At 42.4% G+C, this 20,934-nt stretch overlaps 1 protein-coding gene across 4 annotated transcripts in view; it reads right to left on the bottom strand.

Moving 5' to 3' along the window:
* The window catches only part of ILRUN (inflammation and lipid regulator with UBA-like and NBR1-like domains), a 109,227-nt gene that overhangs the window by 2,638 nt on the left and 85,655 nt on the right, over window positions 1-20,934 (bottom strand). For 2 of the 4 annotated variants that reach the window (XM_012461634.3, XM_012461635.3), the window contains one exon: window positions 16,180-16,529. The exons of 1 other annotated variant lie outside the window; for it this stretch is intronic. In XM_012461634.3, the coding sequence (XP_012317057.1) occupies window positions 16,180-16,529 (350 nt within the window). The remainder of the gene's footprint in view (window positions 1-16,179; window positions 16,530-20,934) is intronic. One more of the 4 variants, XM_064361145.1, reaches the window with a different exon arrangement.

The raw sequence follows: 20,934 nt of genomic DNA, 5'->3' as shown, positions 1-20,934 counted from the left end.
GAGGTGGGAGGATCACTTGAACCTGGAAGGTCAAAGCTGCAATGAGCTGTGATTGCGCCACTGCAACACTCCAGGCTGGGCAGCAGAGCAAAATCCTCTTTCAATTTAAACAAAAAATCACGTGGTAAGAGACAGAAGCAAGATTTAAAACCAAATTTGATGAACTGCAGTATTCCTTCTCCCCACCCTAGCTCTCCCTGGCCACGTATTAAGGTTTATTCCAGCTTGCCAAAGGCACTTTCTATGCTGCTTGGCTGAGTGGAAGAGTCTTCACAGTCTTGCTTCCCCTTATAAGAGTAAGATACCAAGATGTACCAACATCAAAAGCAGCTACACAAACCATGAACATGCTGGACCATGACGTGTGCTTCCTCCCCAATCCCTGCTTTTTTTTTTTTCCATATAAAGCCTCCCAAAACCAGAAGTATGTCTCTAGCTGCTTGGTGGTATCATTAAACAAAAAATCCAAAGGAGATGATTTGGGGAATGGACAGGCCAACACCAATGGAGCATCCAGTAGTAGCATCTAACACGCTCTCTTTAACCCTCACAAGGAGACGAGTATGATCTCCAAACTCAGAGAGGTGAAGCAACCTGATTAAGGGCACAGCACTGATGAGGGAAGCAGCTGGCGTTTGCCAAAATGCCACATGGCTGCCAGCCCGAGCAAACCATGCCTCTAGCAGACAAGCTATGGCTCCAACTGTCTCAGCAGCCAGAGCATCCACCCACTCAAGCAAGTGTGGGCTGGCACAGCAAAGGGATCTTGGATTCCATTTTGCAAGGCCTGGTAGGAGGGTCACATACATCAGAGGTATCAAGTTGGTGCAAAAGTAATTGCAGTTTTGCCATCCACCCCCCGCCCCCAACTGAGACAGAGTCTTGCTCTATCACCGAGGCTGGAATGCAGTGGTACGATCTTGGCTCACTGTAACTTCCACCTCTTGGGTTCAAGCAATCCTCCTGCCTTGGCTCCTGAGTAGCTGGGATTACAGGTGCGCACCACCATGCGCAGCTATTTTTTAGTAGAGAGAGGGTTTCACCATATTGGCCACACTGGTCTTAAACTTTTGACCTCATGATCCGCCTGCCTTGGTCTCCCAAAATGCTGGGATTTACAGGCATGAGCCACCACGCCTGGCCTTTGCCATTACTTTTAATGGAAAAAACCGCAGTAACTTTTGCACCAACCTAATATAAAGTAAAGCAGCTTAAAACAAGCTGCTCTGACTCAGCAGTTCCCAACAACAATCTTTCATCCAGAATGACCCAAGGAAAGCAACAAAAGCTTCAAGTCCTTTAAGGTTTAGAACCAATACAATGCTCAAAGGTCTCTGTGCAGGAAGAAAAAAAATGCACAGAAAAAAGAAAACCTGGCTGGGCATAGTCGCTCATGTCTATAATCTCAGCACTTTGGGAGGCCGAGGCAGAACTGCTTGAGGTGTGGAGTTGGAGATTAGTTTGGGTAACACAGTGAGACTCCATCTCCACACACAAAAATATTTTTTCAATTAGCACAATGCATGGCTGGAGTCCCAGATACTCAGGAGGCTGAAGCCAGAGGATCACTTGAACCCAGGAGGTCGAGGCTGCAGTGAGCTATGACTGTGCCACTGTACTTCAGCTTGGGAGACAGAGTAAGACCTTCTCTATTAAAAATAAAGTCACATGTTCTGAGGGTTAGGAAAAAACTAATAAATTAAAGAAAAAAGAAAATTCAAAAAACAAACAGCATTTGTTTCCTATTAAATATTTACCCCTTTACCCTAAATTTAACTGCTTTCCAGTCCAAAGCTCTGCATACTTCATGTGGGCCTTTATAAAGCAAGTACTAGCCTTATGATTTGTCTCGAATACTTGAAGGGAGTTTATGACTTTGCCAAAGAGCTGTTGCACATTCCCACTTAACAGATAAATAAAATGGGTTCTATGCAATTAGCAGAAACAGGAATAAAGACATGTGCACTTTCAGATTTCCATTTGAGTGCCCTGGCCCTCAGACCATTCAGTGTGGCACTTAACTAGTTTAGATTATGGTTATTGTTGATCCTCTATTTACTGATGTTCCATGCCTTTTATAAAGAAAAATGCACTTGTACAGCTTTTCCTCTGTATTAAAGAAAAATATAAAGAAAAATGGTAACTAATTCTTTCATCCAGAGAACTACATGTTAGAATTGTTGTTTAACTGGTGCTGCAGAAAGATGCCTTGATGAACAAGCTCTATTTTCCTTACCCCAAAATTAATTACCATCACTTCAAGGAAGAGAGAGGGTGCCAACTCTATCTGGAAACTATTTTATGATCTAGACTCCCCACATGCAGGACCATAGGTGTCTCCTGTGGATCACAGAACATAGGCAACACAACACTAGTTGTAGAGGAAAAGCCTGGCAGAGATTCCAAGAACAGCTTGTCCAGGGAGTTCTATGGCAGCAGGCCAAGCGGGAAGAACATGGAGGTACCTTTTAGATGGAGGTACCTTCAAAATGGGAGCCCCATCCACATTTCAGGTTTCACTGGAATTCTAAGACCTGGTGTAACAGGTTCTGGTAGACAAAGACAATCCTAGTCTAAAAGTAGGATCTGGCAATACAGATAATGTTCACTCTCTTCTGGAAATAACTCCTGTTAACACTTGTACCACTAATAAGGAAAACAGATCAAGGGGTAGATGCATCAGATGGTACCACAGAAGCCTCAATTCAACTTTGACTCAAGCAAAAATCAAAGCCATCATGCTGATTATAAAACCCAGTGAGTTTGAGGCAGAAAGCCACTCTCCTCTATAAAGAATCATGTCCTATCACATAGGAACTAGCAGCAAGACTGACTTATCCATGCTAATAGAGGGTATAAATACTCAAACCCAGAAAAAAATTCTGGTATCTGACTCCAGGTCTAAAGGCCAGTTGCCCAGGGCCTACACCACTTATACAGAAATGGATTTCCAAAGGCTACACTGAGCAGCCCCGCATCTGCTAGGGGTTAAGAAACTGTTCAGGTCCATAGGGGCTGAGGTGTTGTTTGTTTTGCCTCAGGTTCCCAAAGTTTTTCACTGACTAGCTGTCATAAATATGAGCATGGGGACCTAAGTTCAACCTGGCTAGAGAGCAGACAAGCCCTCTTAAAGCACAGAGGCTCCATAGTCATTAGCTAAGGCAGTAACACCTCCTGCTCACCAGTGTTGGGGAAAAGACTTTTGCCTTAGGCCAGCCGAATGATTACAGTAGATGGGCCAAGTCCTGAACTCCATTTCCACAATGCAATCATAACTACTGCAAGCCATTATTTGGCTAATTTCCTAAAATTAAAAATACATATTTTTTATTTTAGAGGCGGGGGGCTCTCACTATGTTGCCCAGCTAGTCTTGAACTCCTGGCCTCAAGTCACCTTCCCACCTTGGTCTCCCAAAGTCCTGAATTTTAGGACTGTGCTCAGCCCTAAAATACTGTTAGAGAACATTTACAGACATAAAGATGAGCTCAGTCTCATCCTTAACAATCTCCTGAAAGAAAAATTTAAGATTTACTACTTAGGATCCTGTCCTCAAAGCAAACCTAAAAATAACTGTCTCTGATTTGTTTTACACAATAATTTATAGTTGCTTCTGTTGAAAAACAAGAATCACTCCTAGCCAGTGATTTGGTTATCACTTACTTCATGTGAGGGTAAACCTACAATATCTTCGAGTCCTTCCTAAAATTATACAGAAGTCAAAATAACCTTTCCAAAAAGGAGTACTGAAAAACTGTCACTGACAGAAGACATTAACTCTATGCCAAAGTACTAAAAAACAGGCACTTGTTCTATTTCAGTTAGTTGTTTTTTTTTTTTTTACTGTATTCACCTATATTCAACAGTAGGCAGGACAGTGCTATCAGGAGAGCAGGCTGCCCTTGTATGAGGGTAGAAACTGTTCCTGCCACTTATTTCTGCCTTGCACACAGCAGACTCAAGTATTAATTATGAAATACACTGACTGGTGAGTCAGCCCCTGTTTTTTAACCTTCCAGGAAGAAAAAGCAGGCTGAAATTCCTAATGAAAAAAGAATGTCTCATTGAGAGCTTTTTGGATTACTCTTTCTCTACATGAAAGCTTGCTGTTTAGATAAATCACAACACAGGAACTTCCACATACCTGTCTTTATTTTGTTTTTATTTGTGACTTGATTTAAATAAATAAGAAGGTTCACACAGGTTAATAAAAAGACAGGCACGTTTGCTCTATGGCTATGAAACAATAAGCTCTCTTGGTGTATATTGATGGCATCATCAGATAACACCATGAGGACCCTCCTCCTCCTCATTTCCTGGGTCAATCCTGGTCAGTGCTTCTCCCACCTAGTGCTCCTTTTGTATCACTTATGTACACTGAATGCAAACACAGAAGAATACAGGGTTTAGTACTAAGTCCTGTCCTAATTCTGTACTGCAAACATTGTGTGGCGCGGCCCTGCTCACAGGTCTGCCCTGGCTGGCAAGGGCCAGAAACTAACTAGGCCCTAATGAAACCCATTAGTCTTGGGGGGTGGGGAGTTGGGGAGAGATAGCATGGGGAGAAATGCCAGATATAGGTGAAGGGGAGGAAGGCAGCAAATCACACTGCCATGTGTGTACCAATGCAACAATCTTGCTTGTTCTTCACATGTACCCCAAAACCTAAAATGCAATAAAAAAATAAAAAATAAAAATAAAAAAATAAAAAAAAAGAAACCCATTAGTTTCTCATTAACCAGAAATAAAATTAAGTCTGTACTGGAGTAATGAGCAGGGCAATGAGCACTCTCTCAGGAATGTGCAAGCCAGGGCCCTTTCCTTAGTACCTTCTGACTGCTCCGGGAGGCTTGCCAGTGGCATAGCAGGGCCACTTCAGCGTGAGAGAAGGACTTCTGCAGATGATTTAACATTGGCCTCACTCTGTCGCCCAGGCTGAAATGCAGAGGCACGATCTCAACTCACTATAACCTTCACCTCCCGGGTTCAAGTGATTCTCCTGTCTCAGCCTCCCAAGTAGCTGGGACTACAGGCGTGTACCACCATGCCCGGCTAGTTTTTGTATTTTTAGTAGAGACAGGATTTTACCATCTTGGCCAGGTTGGTCTAGAACTCCTGACCTCAGGTAATCTGCCTGCCTCGGCCGCCCAAAAGTGCTGGGATTACAGGTGTGAACTATTGTATCTGGCCTGTTCAAGTCACTTTCATGTGATTTTGTCTCCCAAAATTCAAAGATGTATTTGATGCAGTGGCTGAAACTGAGCATTAGAACCAGCCAAAGAATAGGAAAAAACCCTACTTTTATGCTCAAGGGCTGATGATAAGGCAGGCTCAGTTCAACCAGGCCTTCTGATTGTGCTAAAACATTTAACTCAGTTGTAAGTGTGCCGAATATATTTTTAAAGCTTTGTAAAAACAGTTTTTTACTTTTGCCTCTGTAGTTTTTCTGTTGCTCTTAACTAACCTCTACAGTCCTGTTGGGTAACTTCTTGTCTACCCATTCATCCTCCTTCCACCCATTCATCCAACCCTTCATCAGCCATCCCTCCATTGTTCCTCTATCATTCATACTTCCATCCCTTCTCCCTCCATACGTCCTCCCTGTCATCCATCCTCCTATCCATCCAAAGCCCCCCATGGCCAAAGGCAAATCCCAAAGCCTTCACCTACCCCTTACCCCCCTTATAATTTTTTTTTTAACTATGAAAAATAGAACTCAAACATAATTGTGAATAAAAACACATTATTCAAAGTTTCTACATGGAGGTAGAGGATCCTAGCTGAGTCTGACTTCCCCGTTTAGTAAAGATTTCAGAAAAAGCTATTTGTTATTCAGAATTCTAGCTGCAAAGATCTGATGTAACAGCAAGTGTGCTAGAATCCAAGTGGGATGCTGTTATACAGAACTCTTTCATGGTCATCTCCTAGGGCAGAGGAGATTCCTAAAATGGAAGAAAGAGCCAGTAAGAGTCTCACTGGGGAGGACATCCACACAATAGAAGCTTATTCACGTTCCTAGTCATGTAGCCACCCTGCTAGGACACAGGGTAAGGCTGCTGGTCCAAACTTTCTCTCAGAATTGCCATTCAAGCTCCTGTAACTTTCTGTTAACTACCCCTTCCTTAGAAGCCATCATTTCCCCTGTGTATCTTACAATTAATTGACAGGCATCAGCTCCCACAATGGCTGGTGGATTAAGGGAAGAGAGTAAGTTGTCTCTGTCCTTCTTGCTTCCTTTCAGCTGTATTTGGTTTCATCTTGCTACTCCCCTACTCAAAAGCATTGGTGGCACTCTCTCCTTTCGTATTAAATGTGAACTCTCCTTTGCTTGGCTTTTAAAGGTCTTCCTCTAAAATTCACCCCAACCTCTTTAAGCACACCTCACTCACCACAGCCAGGCTGGCCAGTGTCCTGTGAACACACCCTGCCTGAGGTTGCCTCTGGGCCTTCCTGTATGTGGTTCTTCTTCCCTCTAATTGAATTTGAATCCATCCTCCAACAAGGAATCACTTTCCTGATTACTCCAAGCCTTATTGCTTTGCCCGTCCCCAAATTCCTATGATCACTTAAAAGTCAATTGGAACTCGACTTGATACTTGATCTTTACTGGCTCGATCTTTACTGGCTCTTATTCTTTCCTACGGGTTAGTCACATTATGTTATCAGGTAGTAAATTCTTTGAAGATAGGGATTAATGGTTGAGCACTCTGGAGACCTCACTTACTGACTGAATAATATTAGTCAGCATTATTGACTGGCCTGTAGGCAGTGAAATCACAGCAAAACGCCTAAGAACCTCAAACCTTTGCAGGAGAGCATCCACAGCTCTAAGGAAGCTCCCATTTTTCTTGAGATACAACAGTTCTTTTTTTTTTTTTTTTTTTTTTTGAGACGGAGTTTCACTCTTGTTACCCAGGCTGGAGTGCAATGGCGCGATCTCGGCTCACCGCAACCTCCGCCTCCTGGGTTCAGGCAATTCTCCTGCCTCAGCCTCCTGGGTAGCTGCGATTACAGGCACGCGCCACCATGCCCAGCTAATTTTTTGTATTAGTAGAGACGGGGTTTCACCATGTTTACCAGGATGGTCTCGATCTCTTGACCTCGTGATCCACCCGCCTTGGCCTCCCAAAGTGCTGGGATTACAGGCTTGAGCCACCGCGCCCGGCCTAACAGTTCTTAATCTTACATTCTGTTCTGGTCCTGTTGGAATACAATTACAGCAGACTTAGCTGAGAACAAGTCTTTTAAAACCTGAGCATCTATACCAGCAGACAATCTTACACTTTTGAACGATATTTTATCTGTTTGAACCTATAATTTTACTAGTCCTACTTTGAGAATGTTTATCAGAAATTAAAATGCTGAATTCAGAGTATAGGGAAAAGAATGAGCCCTTAAAACCAAAATAAAACATGCTGGCAATCTTGGGAACATTAGCTCTGCTTCAGCTACAAGAGTGCACAGGATCAGAACAGCCTAAAACAATGCTCAGAGCCCAAAGCAAATAAAATGGAGTTGGACAGCTTTGAAGCTACTGAGGTACAAAAAGGAAAGTTCCTGGAGATACTTTTTATTCTTAGTCAGATAGTAATGTTACAAACAACAAAAGACATTTTCTAAGGCCCACAGTGTTTGCTTAATTTATTTAAAAAATGCACACAACATTCATGCCAATGTAAACACCAGCAAGGCTGGGAGGACTTAACTGGCTCTTCTGGGTTTTCAAAAGAGAATCGTCAAAATATTAAGCCCAGAGTCTCCTGGGAAGTCCCTTCTGGTACAGAATGTGCTAATCTGCCAGCCAACTGGGGCAGGTCCCTTGGTTGCTCTACGTCGCTTCCTATCGGCCACAAATTCTTTTGCGGTTCCTACAGATGAACGAAGACCTGACACTAAGTGTAAAAGCTACCTTCAGAGAACAGCCAACAAACTTCACTTGCCAGCAAACCTCACTGTAGTGTGGTCTAGAACATTAGACTAAAACTGGATCCCTGGAGGCTCCACCCCTTAGCCCACCTTCAATTTGTTGTGTGAATGTGAGCAAGTTACTTACAACACTTCCCTATAATTTTTTCAAATGAAGATTATAACTATGAAAGCCACAAGTGTGTTGTGACTGAAGAATAAGAATAAAAGCAGTAAAGGTACTTTGGATAGTATGAAATGGTTTACATGTTAGACAGATAGTTTTAAGCTCAGTCCTTGGACCTCTATGCCACAGGTTCACAAACGGGTAAATTTTGCCTCCCAGGGGACATGTGGCAATGCCAAGAAACATTTCTGGTTGTTACACTGTGGGGAGGGAGAGCAGTACTATTGTAATCTAGTGGGTAAAAGGCCAGGCATGCTGCTAACCACTGTATAACACATAAGACACATATACCCTTGCCTTCTTTAAAAAAAAAAAGACTTAACTGGCCCAAAATGTCAACAGTCTCAATCTTAATCAGTCAGCTGAGAAACCTTGACCTCTACTCATCATTTAAGGAATTACATCCAATCTTACAGCATTAGATGCCATCCATGTGACATAACTCTCAAATTTATATCTCCACCTAGACTTCTCTCCTACACTCCATATCCAACTTGGATATGCAACAGCCCACTTGACACCTCCATTTAGATGCTTATATAAATATCCAATGTATCCAAAATGGAACCCTCATCTCTACCACTTCTACATCTTTCCCCCTCTCCATTGATGGTAGCTCCAGCCCTCTAACTGCTCAGGCCAAAACCCCTGGTGTCATCCTTTATTCTCTCTTACATCCCCTTCCAACCTATTAGAAATCCTGATAGCTCTATATAGATCCACACATGGACCATTTATCTTACCTCTGCTGCCACCAACCTGATCTGAACCACTCACTCTTTGACTGGATGACTGCACTGACTTCCCTGTTGGTCTCCTGCTCCTACCCTTGTCCTGTATTTACCACACAAGAGCCACAGTGCTCCTTTTACAGCATTAAGTCACATATATTACCCCTCTATTGAAAACCTTTTAATGGCTCCCATTATCCCTCAGAGCAAAAGCCCAAAGCTTTATAAGGGCCCACAAAATGCTCCACAATCTGGTCTCTGTCCCCTGGCTTCATCTCCTTCTACCCTCCTTCTCGTGGCTCTCCTCCAGGCACTGGCTTCCTTGCTATCCCTTGAACACACCAGGCAAACTTCCACTTCAGGGCTTGTACTGGTTGTCCTCTGCCTAAAATATTCTTTCTCCAGATAAGCTTTACAGAAACAAAACTCGACTTAAAGGAACTGTAGGACAGCCCCTACGTATGTTCTAATTCTAAAATACTCAGTATATTCAAAGGGAGATTTTTTATTTGTCCCAGAAAAATAAGACCCCAGAGACTGTATCTTGTGGCCACTATCAAGGAATATAGACAGGTTTTGTCTGTGTGTGTATCTGTGACATCAAAAAGTACAGATGCTGCTGTAACAAAAGTGAGTTAATGAAAATTTCAATGCCAACAAAACCTAAACCCAAGTGACTACAGAAGTTTCTAGGGAATCTTTTCCCTTCTTGGAGGCTAGAGAGAAAGCAATAGCTTGTGGGGAGAAGAGGTTTAATAGAAAAGTCACATAATATATGGTCAATAATTGCCTTGATCCTCATTTAAAATGTAGCTGTACATTACAGAAAGCCCACAGCTGGCGGCCCAGCTAATAAAAATGTGCACCTGAACACTGCAATTGGGAAGCAATGCAGTGCAATGTTAAGAGAGCAGAGCACACTTAGGAATCAAAAAATAACTGCTTTTGTTGGTATACTGGTCTTATCACCCAGGTACATGACCTTGGGCAAATCACTGAATCAGTCTCATAACTGTAACAATACTTTTATCATGGTACATGTGGACTACATGAAGTAATGCATGTCAAGCACTGAGCCTACTGTCTCTGAGGAATAAAAACAAGGCTGGGAAGCAGGGAGGTTACTGGTGTTTTTTGCTACAGGCTTTGTAGAACTACCTGGTTCCTTAAACTATGTACATTGATACATTTTAATAATAAAAATTAAATTTAAAAAAGTCCTCAGCACAGTGCCTGGCACATAGTAAGTGCTCAATCAATGATAGTTTTATAGCTCTGATTAATGTACTTTTATTGGCCTGAGAACAGTGTGTTCTTACTACCTGTTCCTTGCCAGAGGGCCAAGTGACACCGATTTTCCATCTAGTTTCCCTTTGAATCATCTTTAAACCTTTCGTGGAGAGATCTGCATGTGAGAACGAAGACAACTCTAAGGTTTCATGGCAGTGGGAAGGTTACACTGGTGCCCTCTTAATGCCTCACATAAGCGCTAGCCCAGTTGAGGACACCAACCACCTACCTTCTAGTCAAACGACCTGGGCAAATGTTGGTCCCAATTCCACGAAGTCATTCCAAACCCTTTCCTTATTACTATGTTAAACTTCTTGGCCATTTCAAAGTAGATAATAGATCCACAAGCTGTTAGTTACAGCTCCAGGCCCATAGAACAAAAGATCTGCCTTTTCCAACCCTCCTCCAGTACCCCCCACTACTGTTTCTAAACCCTCACCTGGATGGAGAGAAAAGAACACTTCTATGCCTTAGTCAACATAGACAGCAGCAGGTGAGAAAAAGCTGATTTCTGACGTAACAGAAACAGACTGACTCCTGCTAGCTCCAGATACAAAATGCTCTACAGGATGACTGTCAAGAGAGGAAAGGGGTGGGGGTGGGGAAGAGAACAAGAGCACAAGTAAGCCGGCAAGCATGAGTGTGTGAGCAGATGGCACTTGGCAGGGCTGGCTCTGGAGGAATGGGATGAGCCTCCCCACAAAGATAATAATAAGTTTCTCCTTCTGAAACAGCATTTGATGGAAGTAATAACAGTGGCTCAGACTGTAATCCAGTTTAAAGTGGGAATATATGACATATACCAGCCTCAAACACTTTTTTTTAAGAAAGAACAAACATAAAATAAGAGCCACAGTTCAAGTAACAAAATAAATGAATCTGGAGGGCCTCTTCAGCACCCAGTGTAAATCATTACTCCTTTAGTGAAATGCTCCAAAGCATGCAGCTGTCCTAAAGAACAGCCCCACAATTTTGCCAGCCACACTCTTATTCCCAGCTGTCCTCAATCAGACCATTTGGTGTCTTACTGCTCCGTAAAGGCCTTCTTAGAAAACAATGACATTTAAAAAATTACCGGCATATAAGAAAAAGGTGCTTAACAGGGCTTTTATTCTCTTCCCACATCTTTGTGAATTGTTTTTCATCAGTTTCACACTGTCCAAACAACAGCTACTCTGAGCCCTCAGAGATGAGTCAGAGTGCTAGAATTCACAGCAAGGTTAGCCTTAAGTCAACAGAGTGATCACCTATCCTACCCTGACTTGTCAGAAGCTCTTCGGCTAATCACAAAAAAAGGGATAATTAAAACACTTTCTAGCATTCACCAGTACTTGATCTCACTGTTCATCTGGGACAGACAGGTCAGCCACAACTGAGCTGACAATGAGGCCATCCAATTTCTAACAAAAGCTGGGAGCCAGATTTATGAATCTTTAAAGCAGGTCAGCATATAATTACTGTTCTGACTCCTTCTGACAGCTCTCCCACAGGGAGAAACCCCTTTGGGTTGTGGCATGCAGCTAGGGGAGGCGTTCCCCCCGAGGGAAAGAGCACTGGGTTCAGGGAGCTTATGATGATTCAAGAACGGCTGGGAAGGACTCCAGGGTGTCCGGTTCCTGGCACTGACAGATGTGCCATTCTGTTGACATATCCACCCAGCCCTCATAGTGCAGGTGCCTGAAGCAATCATAGTGCAGGTGCCTGAAGCAATCTTTTACCTTCATCCTACCAACCTTAGCAAGTTAAACTGTAACTATGGAGGCAGCAGGAAACTACCTGCCTACCAAAACTGTGGTCATAGGCTTCCAGAGCATCATGTTCTTTCCCAGTCTTGATGGTAAGCAGGGATCTCTCTGGAGTTAATCAAATCTATTGCCAACTCAGTGATCCCTGACACTAGAACCTCAGGCACCCCTCCTATCTAGGTGATAAAGATGGCATCCAAGCCAGGCGCGGTGGCTCATGCTTGTAATCCCAGAACTTTGAAAGGCCAAGGTGGGCGGGTCACTTGAGGCCAGGAGTTCAAGACCAGCCTGGCCAACATGGTGAAACCCTATCTATACTAAAAATACAAAAATTTAGCTGGGTGTGCTGACGTGTGCCTGTAATCCCAACTACTCAGGAGACTGAGGCAAGAGAATTGCATGAACCCGGGAGGCGGAGGTTGCAGTGAGCTGAGATGGTGGGTGACAGAGCAAGACTCCTGTTTCAAAAAAAAAAGATGGCACCTGGGCTGAACTCAAAATACTTCCCAATTCCATAGCCCCAGAGGTCTCTTTCTTCTCCTCTACTTATTCACAAATAAAAGGGTGCTAATTTACTATAAACACCACATGGCTTGTGTATTTTGAGTGTAAAAATATTTTATCTTTTTTATCAACCAGAAAAAGAAAGTCACTAGAGACCCAGCAAACACTGGAGCTTGTCAAAAAGATGCCACAGTCAATGATCAGATTACATAAGAGCTGTGTGTCTTATTTAAACTCTGCCTCGTTTACAACTTGATACTACTGGTCATCAATTCAATGCAAGCTTTCCCTCAACACAATCTCTAGCCCAACAGGAGGATCTAGAGAAAGCCTAGGTTCACCTACCATGAAATACCTTTTAGTAATGTGGCACCTGGACTTGAATTCCAGCTCTGCCTCTCACTGGCTGTGTGATACTGGGCAGTGAGAGGCAGAGCTTTTGTTTCCTTATCTAAAAATGGGCTGATATAGGTAAAGTACTTGGCAGGATGCCTGGCCCATAGAAACAGTAAAAAATAACTGATATATACCTGATCTCATCACTTTGTCAGGTATATACTTCAGAACCTCAAGCACGCCTGCCTTTATAAATAACAAATTACATATTCTCAAGCCAAATATAAATGTTTAGGATTATCTCTGCATTTAAGACTCACCTTTATCAAAGATGTATGACAGATGGTCAATCATATTTATGATAGATGTCCTCCATTTAACCAATTCTTTTCAAAGTCATTTGTATAATTATTTCATCCCTACTCCTAAAAAAAACATGCCGTGACCAACTGAACCTATCTCCCATTGTCCATCACCCAACCTCGCAACCACAGGTCCCTCACTCACTCAGCCCTTAGCACTTCAACTGTTCTCCACGTCCTTGCTGTCTGTCCATCTTTCCAAATCTCATCCATCCTCTGAAAAGCCTTTTCCTTCAACTCCATCTCCACTTCATCTCTGCTTCTCTCTTACTACACCCTTCCAGCCATTACATACAATATAGGCTGGGAGCAGTGGCTTGCATTTATAATCTCAGCACTTTGGCAGGCCAAGGTAAGAGGATCACTTGAGCCCAAGAGTTCAGGATCAGCCTGGGCAATACAGGGAGACCCCATCTCTACAAAAAAATTTAAAAATTAGTTGACTGCAGTGACATGAGCCTGTAGTCCCAGCTACTTGGGAGGCTGAGATGGGAGGAACACTTGAGCCCAGGAAGTCAAGGCTGCAGTAAGCTGTGATTGTGCCACTGCACTCCAGTCTGGATGGCAGAGTGAGACTCTATCTCAAAAAACACCACACACACACACACACCAAAAAACAAATTATACATTTTGACTGTATTATTCTCTATTGACCAAATTCATATTCATTTTGAATGAATTGCTCTCTAATTGCTTTGTGCATGTTTCATTTCCCCTACTGTACTGTAGGTTCCTAGTGGGTAGGGATCGTTTTAGTCCTCAAGTCTCCTAATGTACCACGTACACTGCTCTAAACAGTGCACAGATGTATGAATACTTACCAATGACTACCTACACCCTATTCTATTCCGAAGGAGCTCTGAGAGCTAGAGTAGAGCTGACTCAGCTTTAGCTAGAAATGGCTTAAGAGAATCTGTTCAATGCTTCATATAAATGCTAAGATTCTGCTTAGATTAAGAAAAAAAGGAGACCTCAATTTCTCTTTGGATCTAAGTTTCACATTTTTAATGCATTACAGTCTTTTTGGATATTACTTCTAACGGGAAGCTTTCCTCTGCAGTTCTTGCAAATGCTACATCTAAATGATCCTACAGAGTCCATGAAAGAAATTAGGTAACATTTTAATACCATGAGTTCATCAACTCCAAGAAATAAGTCAATAACCTCACCATAGTCCAGCCCTTCCAAAAGAAGCAACACCCTGGTAGGACTTTAATTAAAACTGGCAGAAAACACCAGCCCATCACTCCCAACCGTCTGTGATGACTTCGCAGAACCATCAAAGAGGTGGTTAAAAAGCATCAGTCCCTAAAGGAGAGGAAAACAATTAATGGGCTCTCAATTCAGGAAGGTAAGTGCAATGCCCTGGCCAGAACAGCAGCCCTCTCCTAAAACTGCAGCAATGGCCGAGCCAGAAAGCTCGCAGTTGGGTGAGGCAGCTTCCATTAGAGAAAGCACAGGGGCAACTGGTCTGTTTTGCTTCAGTCAACGTTCATCTTCCCATTAAACTCAAAAGACTCAAGTCCCCATTCTAACAAAGCATACTTAGCCCAGAGCTGACCCATTTACCACCCAGAACAGTCACAGACTCTGGAAGGTTAAACTTAAGGAAAAATACTAGAGAAACAGGAGCTTAGAAGAAAATATTTTATTTATTAGTGTTAAGATGTGAAGCGTCTTTCCTCAAATACAGGCAATTTACTCTCTTGCCAATTTACTTCTCTTATATCCTGTACAATTAACAATAATCCATAAAATCCTTTGTAATGACCATCCAATCAACCAATAAATTAATCCTTCATTATGCTATTACTACTAAATGAAGTCTTTCCTACTAGACCATGTGTAGAAAGAGGATTCACATCACCAGGTTTCTTAATTCACCTCTTAATCTAGACCACATTTAAACTACTGGTCAGAGTGGGCACGGTGCTTCACGCCTGTAATCCCAGCACTTTGGGAGGCTGAGGCGGGCAGATCGTGAGGTTGGGAGTTTGAGACCAGCCTGGCCAACATGGTGAAACCCTGTCTCTATTAAAAATACAAAAAAAAAAAATAGCCTGGCGTGGTGGCACACGCCTGTAATCCCAGCTACTTGGGAACCTGAGGCAGGAGAACTGCTTGAACCCAAGAGGCAGAGGTTGCAGTGAGCTGAGGTCGTGCCACTGCACTCCAGCCTGGGCAACAGAGCAAGACTCCATCTTGGAAAAAATGAAAAAACAATAAACTACTGGTCAGAAAAATATCATTCTTACAGCATAGTCACTTGCCCCTCAAATAAACATGAACTTTATTTTTAAAATTTAGGGTGAATGCCAACATGAATTGAAGCCAGGACAGACATAGCAGTTTATGTGGTAATATGGTAGGATACTGGGCTTAATATGCAGCATTATTATTCAGAGAAGAATGCCCAGGAATGCTCACAGGACTCCACCATATGAACCACCTACAACAATGAACTCCCAGCATCAAGGCTTTATTCAGCCAACCAAAACCAACAACTGGGAACCATCATCACCTTAGGAGACAAACAGTGAAGACACCGTTTAATCAACTGGCATAGAGAAAAACAGATCAAGAAATCAAACACCTACTAGAAGAGTACCTCACAACAATCAGAATATTTAAAATCACAGTTAACAAACAATTCTCTCACTTATTCGCCACATTTGAAAAGTCAAAATATCACTGGGGTGTCTCTAGGTTGTGGATAAGGAAGTCGATGGGCCATAAAAGACTGAAAAGACATCAACAAGAAGACATGCAAACTGAGTAAATAAAGCCCAACAACAATATTTAGAATAAATAATTGAGCAACCTTCTTTTTCTTTAAATACTAAAGGTAAAGAACTTTACTCTTTCAACACCCAAACCATAGCAGAAAGACAGAAGTAAATTATAAATGTGGATGAAGCAACATCCACAGGACATGAAGATGGGGGTGGGTAAAGGGGCAAAGGAGTAGGCTTTTGCATTGTTGCTGTTGGCAGGAGAGCTAAGCAGTCTTAAAGAACCTCCTCCAGGGAGCAGCAGTCTAGGATTCTAGGTCTGCCATGAAGGGGGTATCACAAGTCCCAAGGCCCTCCACCTACCCCTTCTCTTCTCCAAGGGCACCTACCTTACTGTAAGTCACTACTGATAAGTTGTTTGCGTGACTGCTGGGAGACAGATTTACAGAGTTCTGTGACAGTCTATCCTGGTCTTGCTCAGTTTGGTCAGGAGCAGGAGCCCATGTGTCAGGAGCAGGAGCCCATGTGTTTTTGCTGATAGAGTCGAACTCAGAACCCCCAGGGTCTTTTAAGTTGTTTTCATCTGATTGTCGGTTCTTTTGGGGAGAGGCAAATGGGTTGAAGTTTCCTTCTACCTTGCGATGCGGCTGTGTGTTGAACTCTGTTTCAAAAGATGACAGCTGCTGCGTTACTCCTAAAAGTCCACCCACCTCCACACTGAGAATCACCCAGATGACATCTGAAACAAAAAGGTAACTCATATCAATGCCAGGCTTACCCTTAAGGCCCAGGACAACTACCACCAAAAACCCCAAACATTATCCAAACCACAGAATGAAACATTCTTCTATATGCTAGTTTAAAAAACTTGCTGACAAAGTTGCCCAATACATTTGCATTGCATGCATAGTGACATTTTTGGTAATGTCAAATTCAAATTCTAGTATAAATTCAGCAGAGGTCTGTGGTGAGATCCATGAAGTTCTATGTATAAAAAGCTTACCAGCTGAATCCAATGCACAGTCATCTTTGGAAATCATTATTTCAGAGAACAACGATCAATTGATAGAAATCTAAAAGTTACTGTTCCTAGAATTAACAACTCTTTGTGGTTTTTTGCTTTATTTTGCTTGTATTTAACTCAGAAAATTGAGGGCAGGCATAGTTCTGGAGTTTTAAAATGCTTACAATTATGAGAATTGCAACTTTATCAACCTTCTTCCCTTTGGGGGCGATTTAGAATGACCATATGCTGTCCAAACTAGGACAAATGAGAGTGAAAGAGGGACCTATTAATAATTACACCAGGACCAGCACTAATCTAGACAAAATGGAAGATATTATCACCCAGGCTATTTTCTCAATCTATTTGACCAAAAGACACCAAGAATTCAGTACGCATCAGACTTTGTAAAATACCCAATTTAACACCTGCTTTGCTCTTCTGTCATACAGTCATGCATTGCTTAAAGAAGATATGTTCTGAGAAATGTATCATTAGGCAATTTCACCACTGAGTGAACATCATAGAGTATACAAACCTAGATGGTATAGCCTACTACACACCTAGGCTATATGGTATAGCCTATTGCTCCTAGGCTACAAATCTGTACAGCATGTTATTGTACTGTTACCGTATTGAATGCTGTAGGCAACTGTAATGCAACAGTAAGTATATGTGTATCTAAACATATCTAAGGCCAGGTGTAGTTTTTCACGCCTGTAATTCTAGGCACTCTGAGAGGTCTAGGCAGGAGGATCACTTGAGCCCAGGAGTTTCAGACCGGTGTGGGCACCACAGGGAGACCCATCTCTAAGAAAATTTAAAAATTAGCTGGCCATGGTGGTACTTGCCTGTAGTCCCAGCTACTTGGGGGACAGAGGTGGGAGGATCGCTTAGGCCCAGGAGGTACAGGCTGCAGTGAGCCATTATTGCACCAATGCACTCCAACCCAGGTAACAGAGCAACACCCTGTCTTAAAAAAAAAAAAAATTACAGCCAGGGGCAGTGGCTCACACCTGCAATCCCAACACTCTGGGAGGCTGAGGAAGGCAGATCACTTGAGGTTAGGAGTTCGAGACCAGCCTGACTAACATAGTGAAACCCTGACTCTACTGAAAATACAAAAATTAGCCAGGCATGGTGGCAGGCGCCTGTAATCCCAGCTACTCAGGAGAATTGCTTGAGTCTGGGAGGCAGAGCCAAGTTTGTGCCACTGCACTCCAGTCTAGGTGACAGAGCAAGACTCTGTCTCAAACAAAAAATAAAAATAAAAAAATAAAAAAAGCTATCTAAACACAAAATTGTAAAGATATGATATGAAAAAGATAAAAAATGATATACCTGTCTAGGGAACTTACTACAAATGGAACTTTCAAGCCTAGAAGTTGATCTGAGTGAGTCAGTGAGTTAGTGTGGCAGTATAAGACATTACTCAACATTAATGTAGACTTCATAAACACTCTACAGTTAGGCTACACCAAATTCATTACAAAATAAACTACAATTTATGGAAGCTACAATGTCACTAGGTAATGGGAATTTTTCAGCTCCATTATAATTTTATGAGACTACCATCATTGACTGAAACGTCATTAAGCAGTACATGACTAATAGGGAATGCCCTACCACCTATCCACACTTAAACCATAAACGTATTTTTAAAAAGATGCACCACGGACATTTGGTCATAGTTCAGTTCTTGATTTGCTCAACTGCCAAAACTAAGGGTTCAAATAAGAAAAGAAAGTAGTGGTTCCCTTTGATGTTCAGCACCTCACTCCAGAGAACAGTGACAAGTACATTCCTGCTGGAAGGTTTTCAAAAAGCAAAACACAGAAAGGCCAAGAAGCTTTTAACTGTGTGAACCCTACTGAAAACAAATATGAAAAATTGTCTAGGCTCCTAAATAACTGTTGAAAGGTTGATAGAAAAAGGCAAATACATTCCATCAGTTAGCTATCTAGAAACATAGATAACATACAAGCCTAGAACAAATGCTAAAAACAAGTAGTGAGGGAAACTAAGGAAAACTCCCTTAGGCTGTGTTTATTCTAAATTTTTAATTTGGGCTGTATATCAAAAGAAGGGAGCCTAACTGGGCATGGTGGCTCCATGCCTGTGATCCCAACACTTCAGGAGGCCAAGGTGGGTGGATCACTTGAGGTCAGGAGTTTGAGACCAGCCTGGCCAACATGGCGACACTCTGTCTCTACTAAAAATACAAAAATTAGCTGGGTGTGGTGGTGCATGCCTGCAGTCCCAGCTACTCAGGAGGCTAAGATGGGAGAATTGCTTGAACCCTGGGAAGTGGTGGTTGTAATGAGCTGAGATCATTCCCCTGCACTCCAGCCTGGACGACAGAGTGAGAGCCTATCTTTAAAAAAAAGAAGATGAAGAAGAAGGGAATCTTAAGAGTATCACACAGCCATAAAAACGTAAACTTAGTGGTTTGGGAGCTGTATTAAGAACTGGTTGTATCCAAACAGCTGAGTCAGACCCTAGTAAGTGGAGATGCAGTGACATCTGCTGTTCACTCCTGGAATTAGCAACTTCTCTTCTGAGAATAGGAAATTAAAGCCACCAGCAGCACTAGCATGACTCACAGGAATGGGCATTCATTCCAGATACACTTATCATTAAAGAAAATATAAATCCTCATGAAAACTAGCATCATAAAAGTTAAACCTCTTAACACTGCACATGTAGTTTGCCACTTCCCTTGAAAATCTGGGACAGTGCCAGAAATAGTGGGTCAGAGGATCTGCATTCAACGCTCGCTCAACCTCATAAATCAATCCAATGAAGTGGGTCAATCCAATAGAAGGCAGCCTGAAGGAGATTTATTCCATGCTTTCCTATCCTAGCTTTCTAACAAGCATTCCTTCACTCTACTATTTGTTTTTCCCAAACAGATATGCCCTGTCTTACAATACAGGCTGAGTATTCCTAATTCGGAAATCTGAAATTTTTTGACCACCAATCTGACACTCAAAAGAAAAGCTCATTGAATCATTTCAGATTTTGGATTTTTGGATTAGGGATGATGAACTGGTATAATGCAAATATTCAAAAATCCAAAATAATCTAAAATCTGAAACACTTCTGGTCCCAAACATTTCAGATAAGGGATACTCAACCTATACATTTACTCCTACTTCTTGTCTACCACCTATCTGTTTTAAAAATAAATTCTTTTGTAAGTACATGATAGATTTGGCACACTCAGCTACTCAGCTACAGGTCATATGCTTCATTCTCTTAGCTCAGGAAACTAAATGCTTATGAGAAAGCTATTCTGAAAGCCATCATCCATAAATAAGACTAATGACCTGTCATCACCCCTTTCCCCACTTTGAGAATGAAAGAATCTTTTAGGCTGGGTGCAGTGGCCAGCACCTGTAATTCTAGCACTCTGGGTGGTTGAGGCAGGAGGGTCACTTGAGCCCAGGAGTTCGAGACCATTCTGGACAACATAGTGAGACCTTGTTTCCCTCCCTCGTTTCCCTCCCTCCCTCTTTCTTTCTTATGTCTTTTTTTCTTTTTTTTTCTTTTTTGAGATGGAGTTTTGCTTTTGTTGCCCAGGCTGGAGTGCAATGGCATGATATTGGCTCACTGCAACCTGCACCTCCAGGGTTCAAGCAATGCTCCCGCCTCAGCCTCCTGAGTAGCTGGGATTACCGGCATGCGCCACCATGCTTGGCTTGTTATGTATTTTTAGTACAGATGGGGTTTCTCCATGTTGGTCAGGCTGGTTTCAAACTCCCAAACTCAGGTAATCTGCCCACCTCAGCCTCCCAAAGTGCTGGGCTTGTACACGCGTGAGCCACCATGCCTGGCCAATGTGCCCGGCCAATGTCTTTTTTTTTTTTTTTAAATTAAATTTTAACTAGATATGAGGTCTCACTATGTTGCCCAGGCTGGTCTCAAACTCCTGGGCTCAAGCAATCCTCCTGCTTCGGCCTCTCAAAGTATTGGGATTACAGGCATAAGCCACTGCAATGGTCAAAAATGTCTTTAGTATGACTCACTAGATCTTATTATACTTAAGCCACCTCCCCCTCCACTTTGCCTTGGCTGTTGCTTGGTTCTGTACATAGAATCTACATAGTAGCTATAAAAGGAAGGTCATTTGAGAAGCCAT

The sequence above is a fragment of the Aotus nancymaae genome, unplaced genomic scaffold, assembly GCF_030222135.1.
Source record: "Aotus nancymaae isolate 86718 unplaced genomic scaffold, 86718_ANA_hifiasm-v0.15.2.pri h1tg000040l, whole genome shotgun sequence".
Taxonomy (NCBI): domain Eukaryota; kingdom Metazoa; phylum Chordata; class Mammalia; order Primates; family Aotidae; genus Aotus; species Aotus nancymaae.
This window is presented reverse-complemented; position numbering and strand designations above follow the sequence as displayed.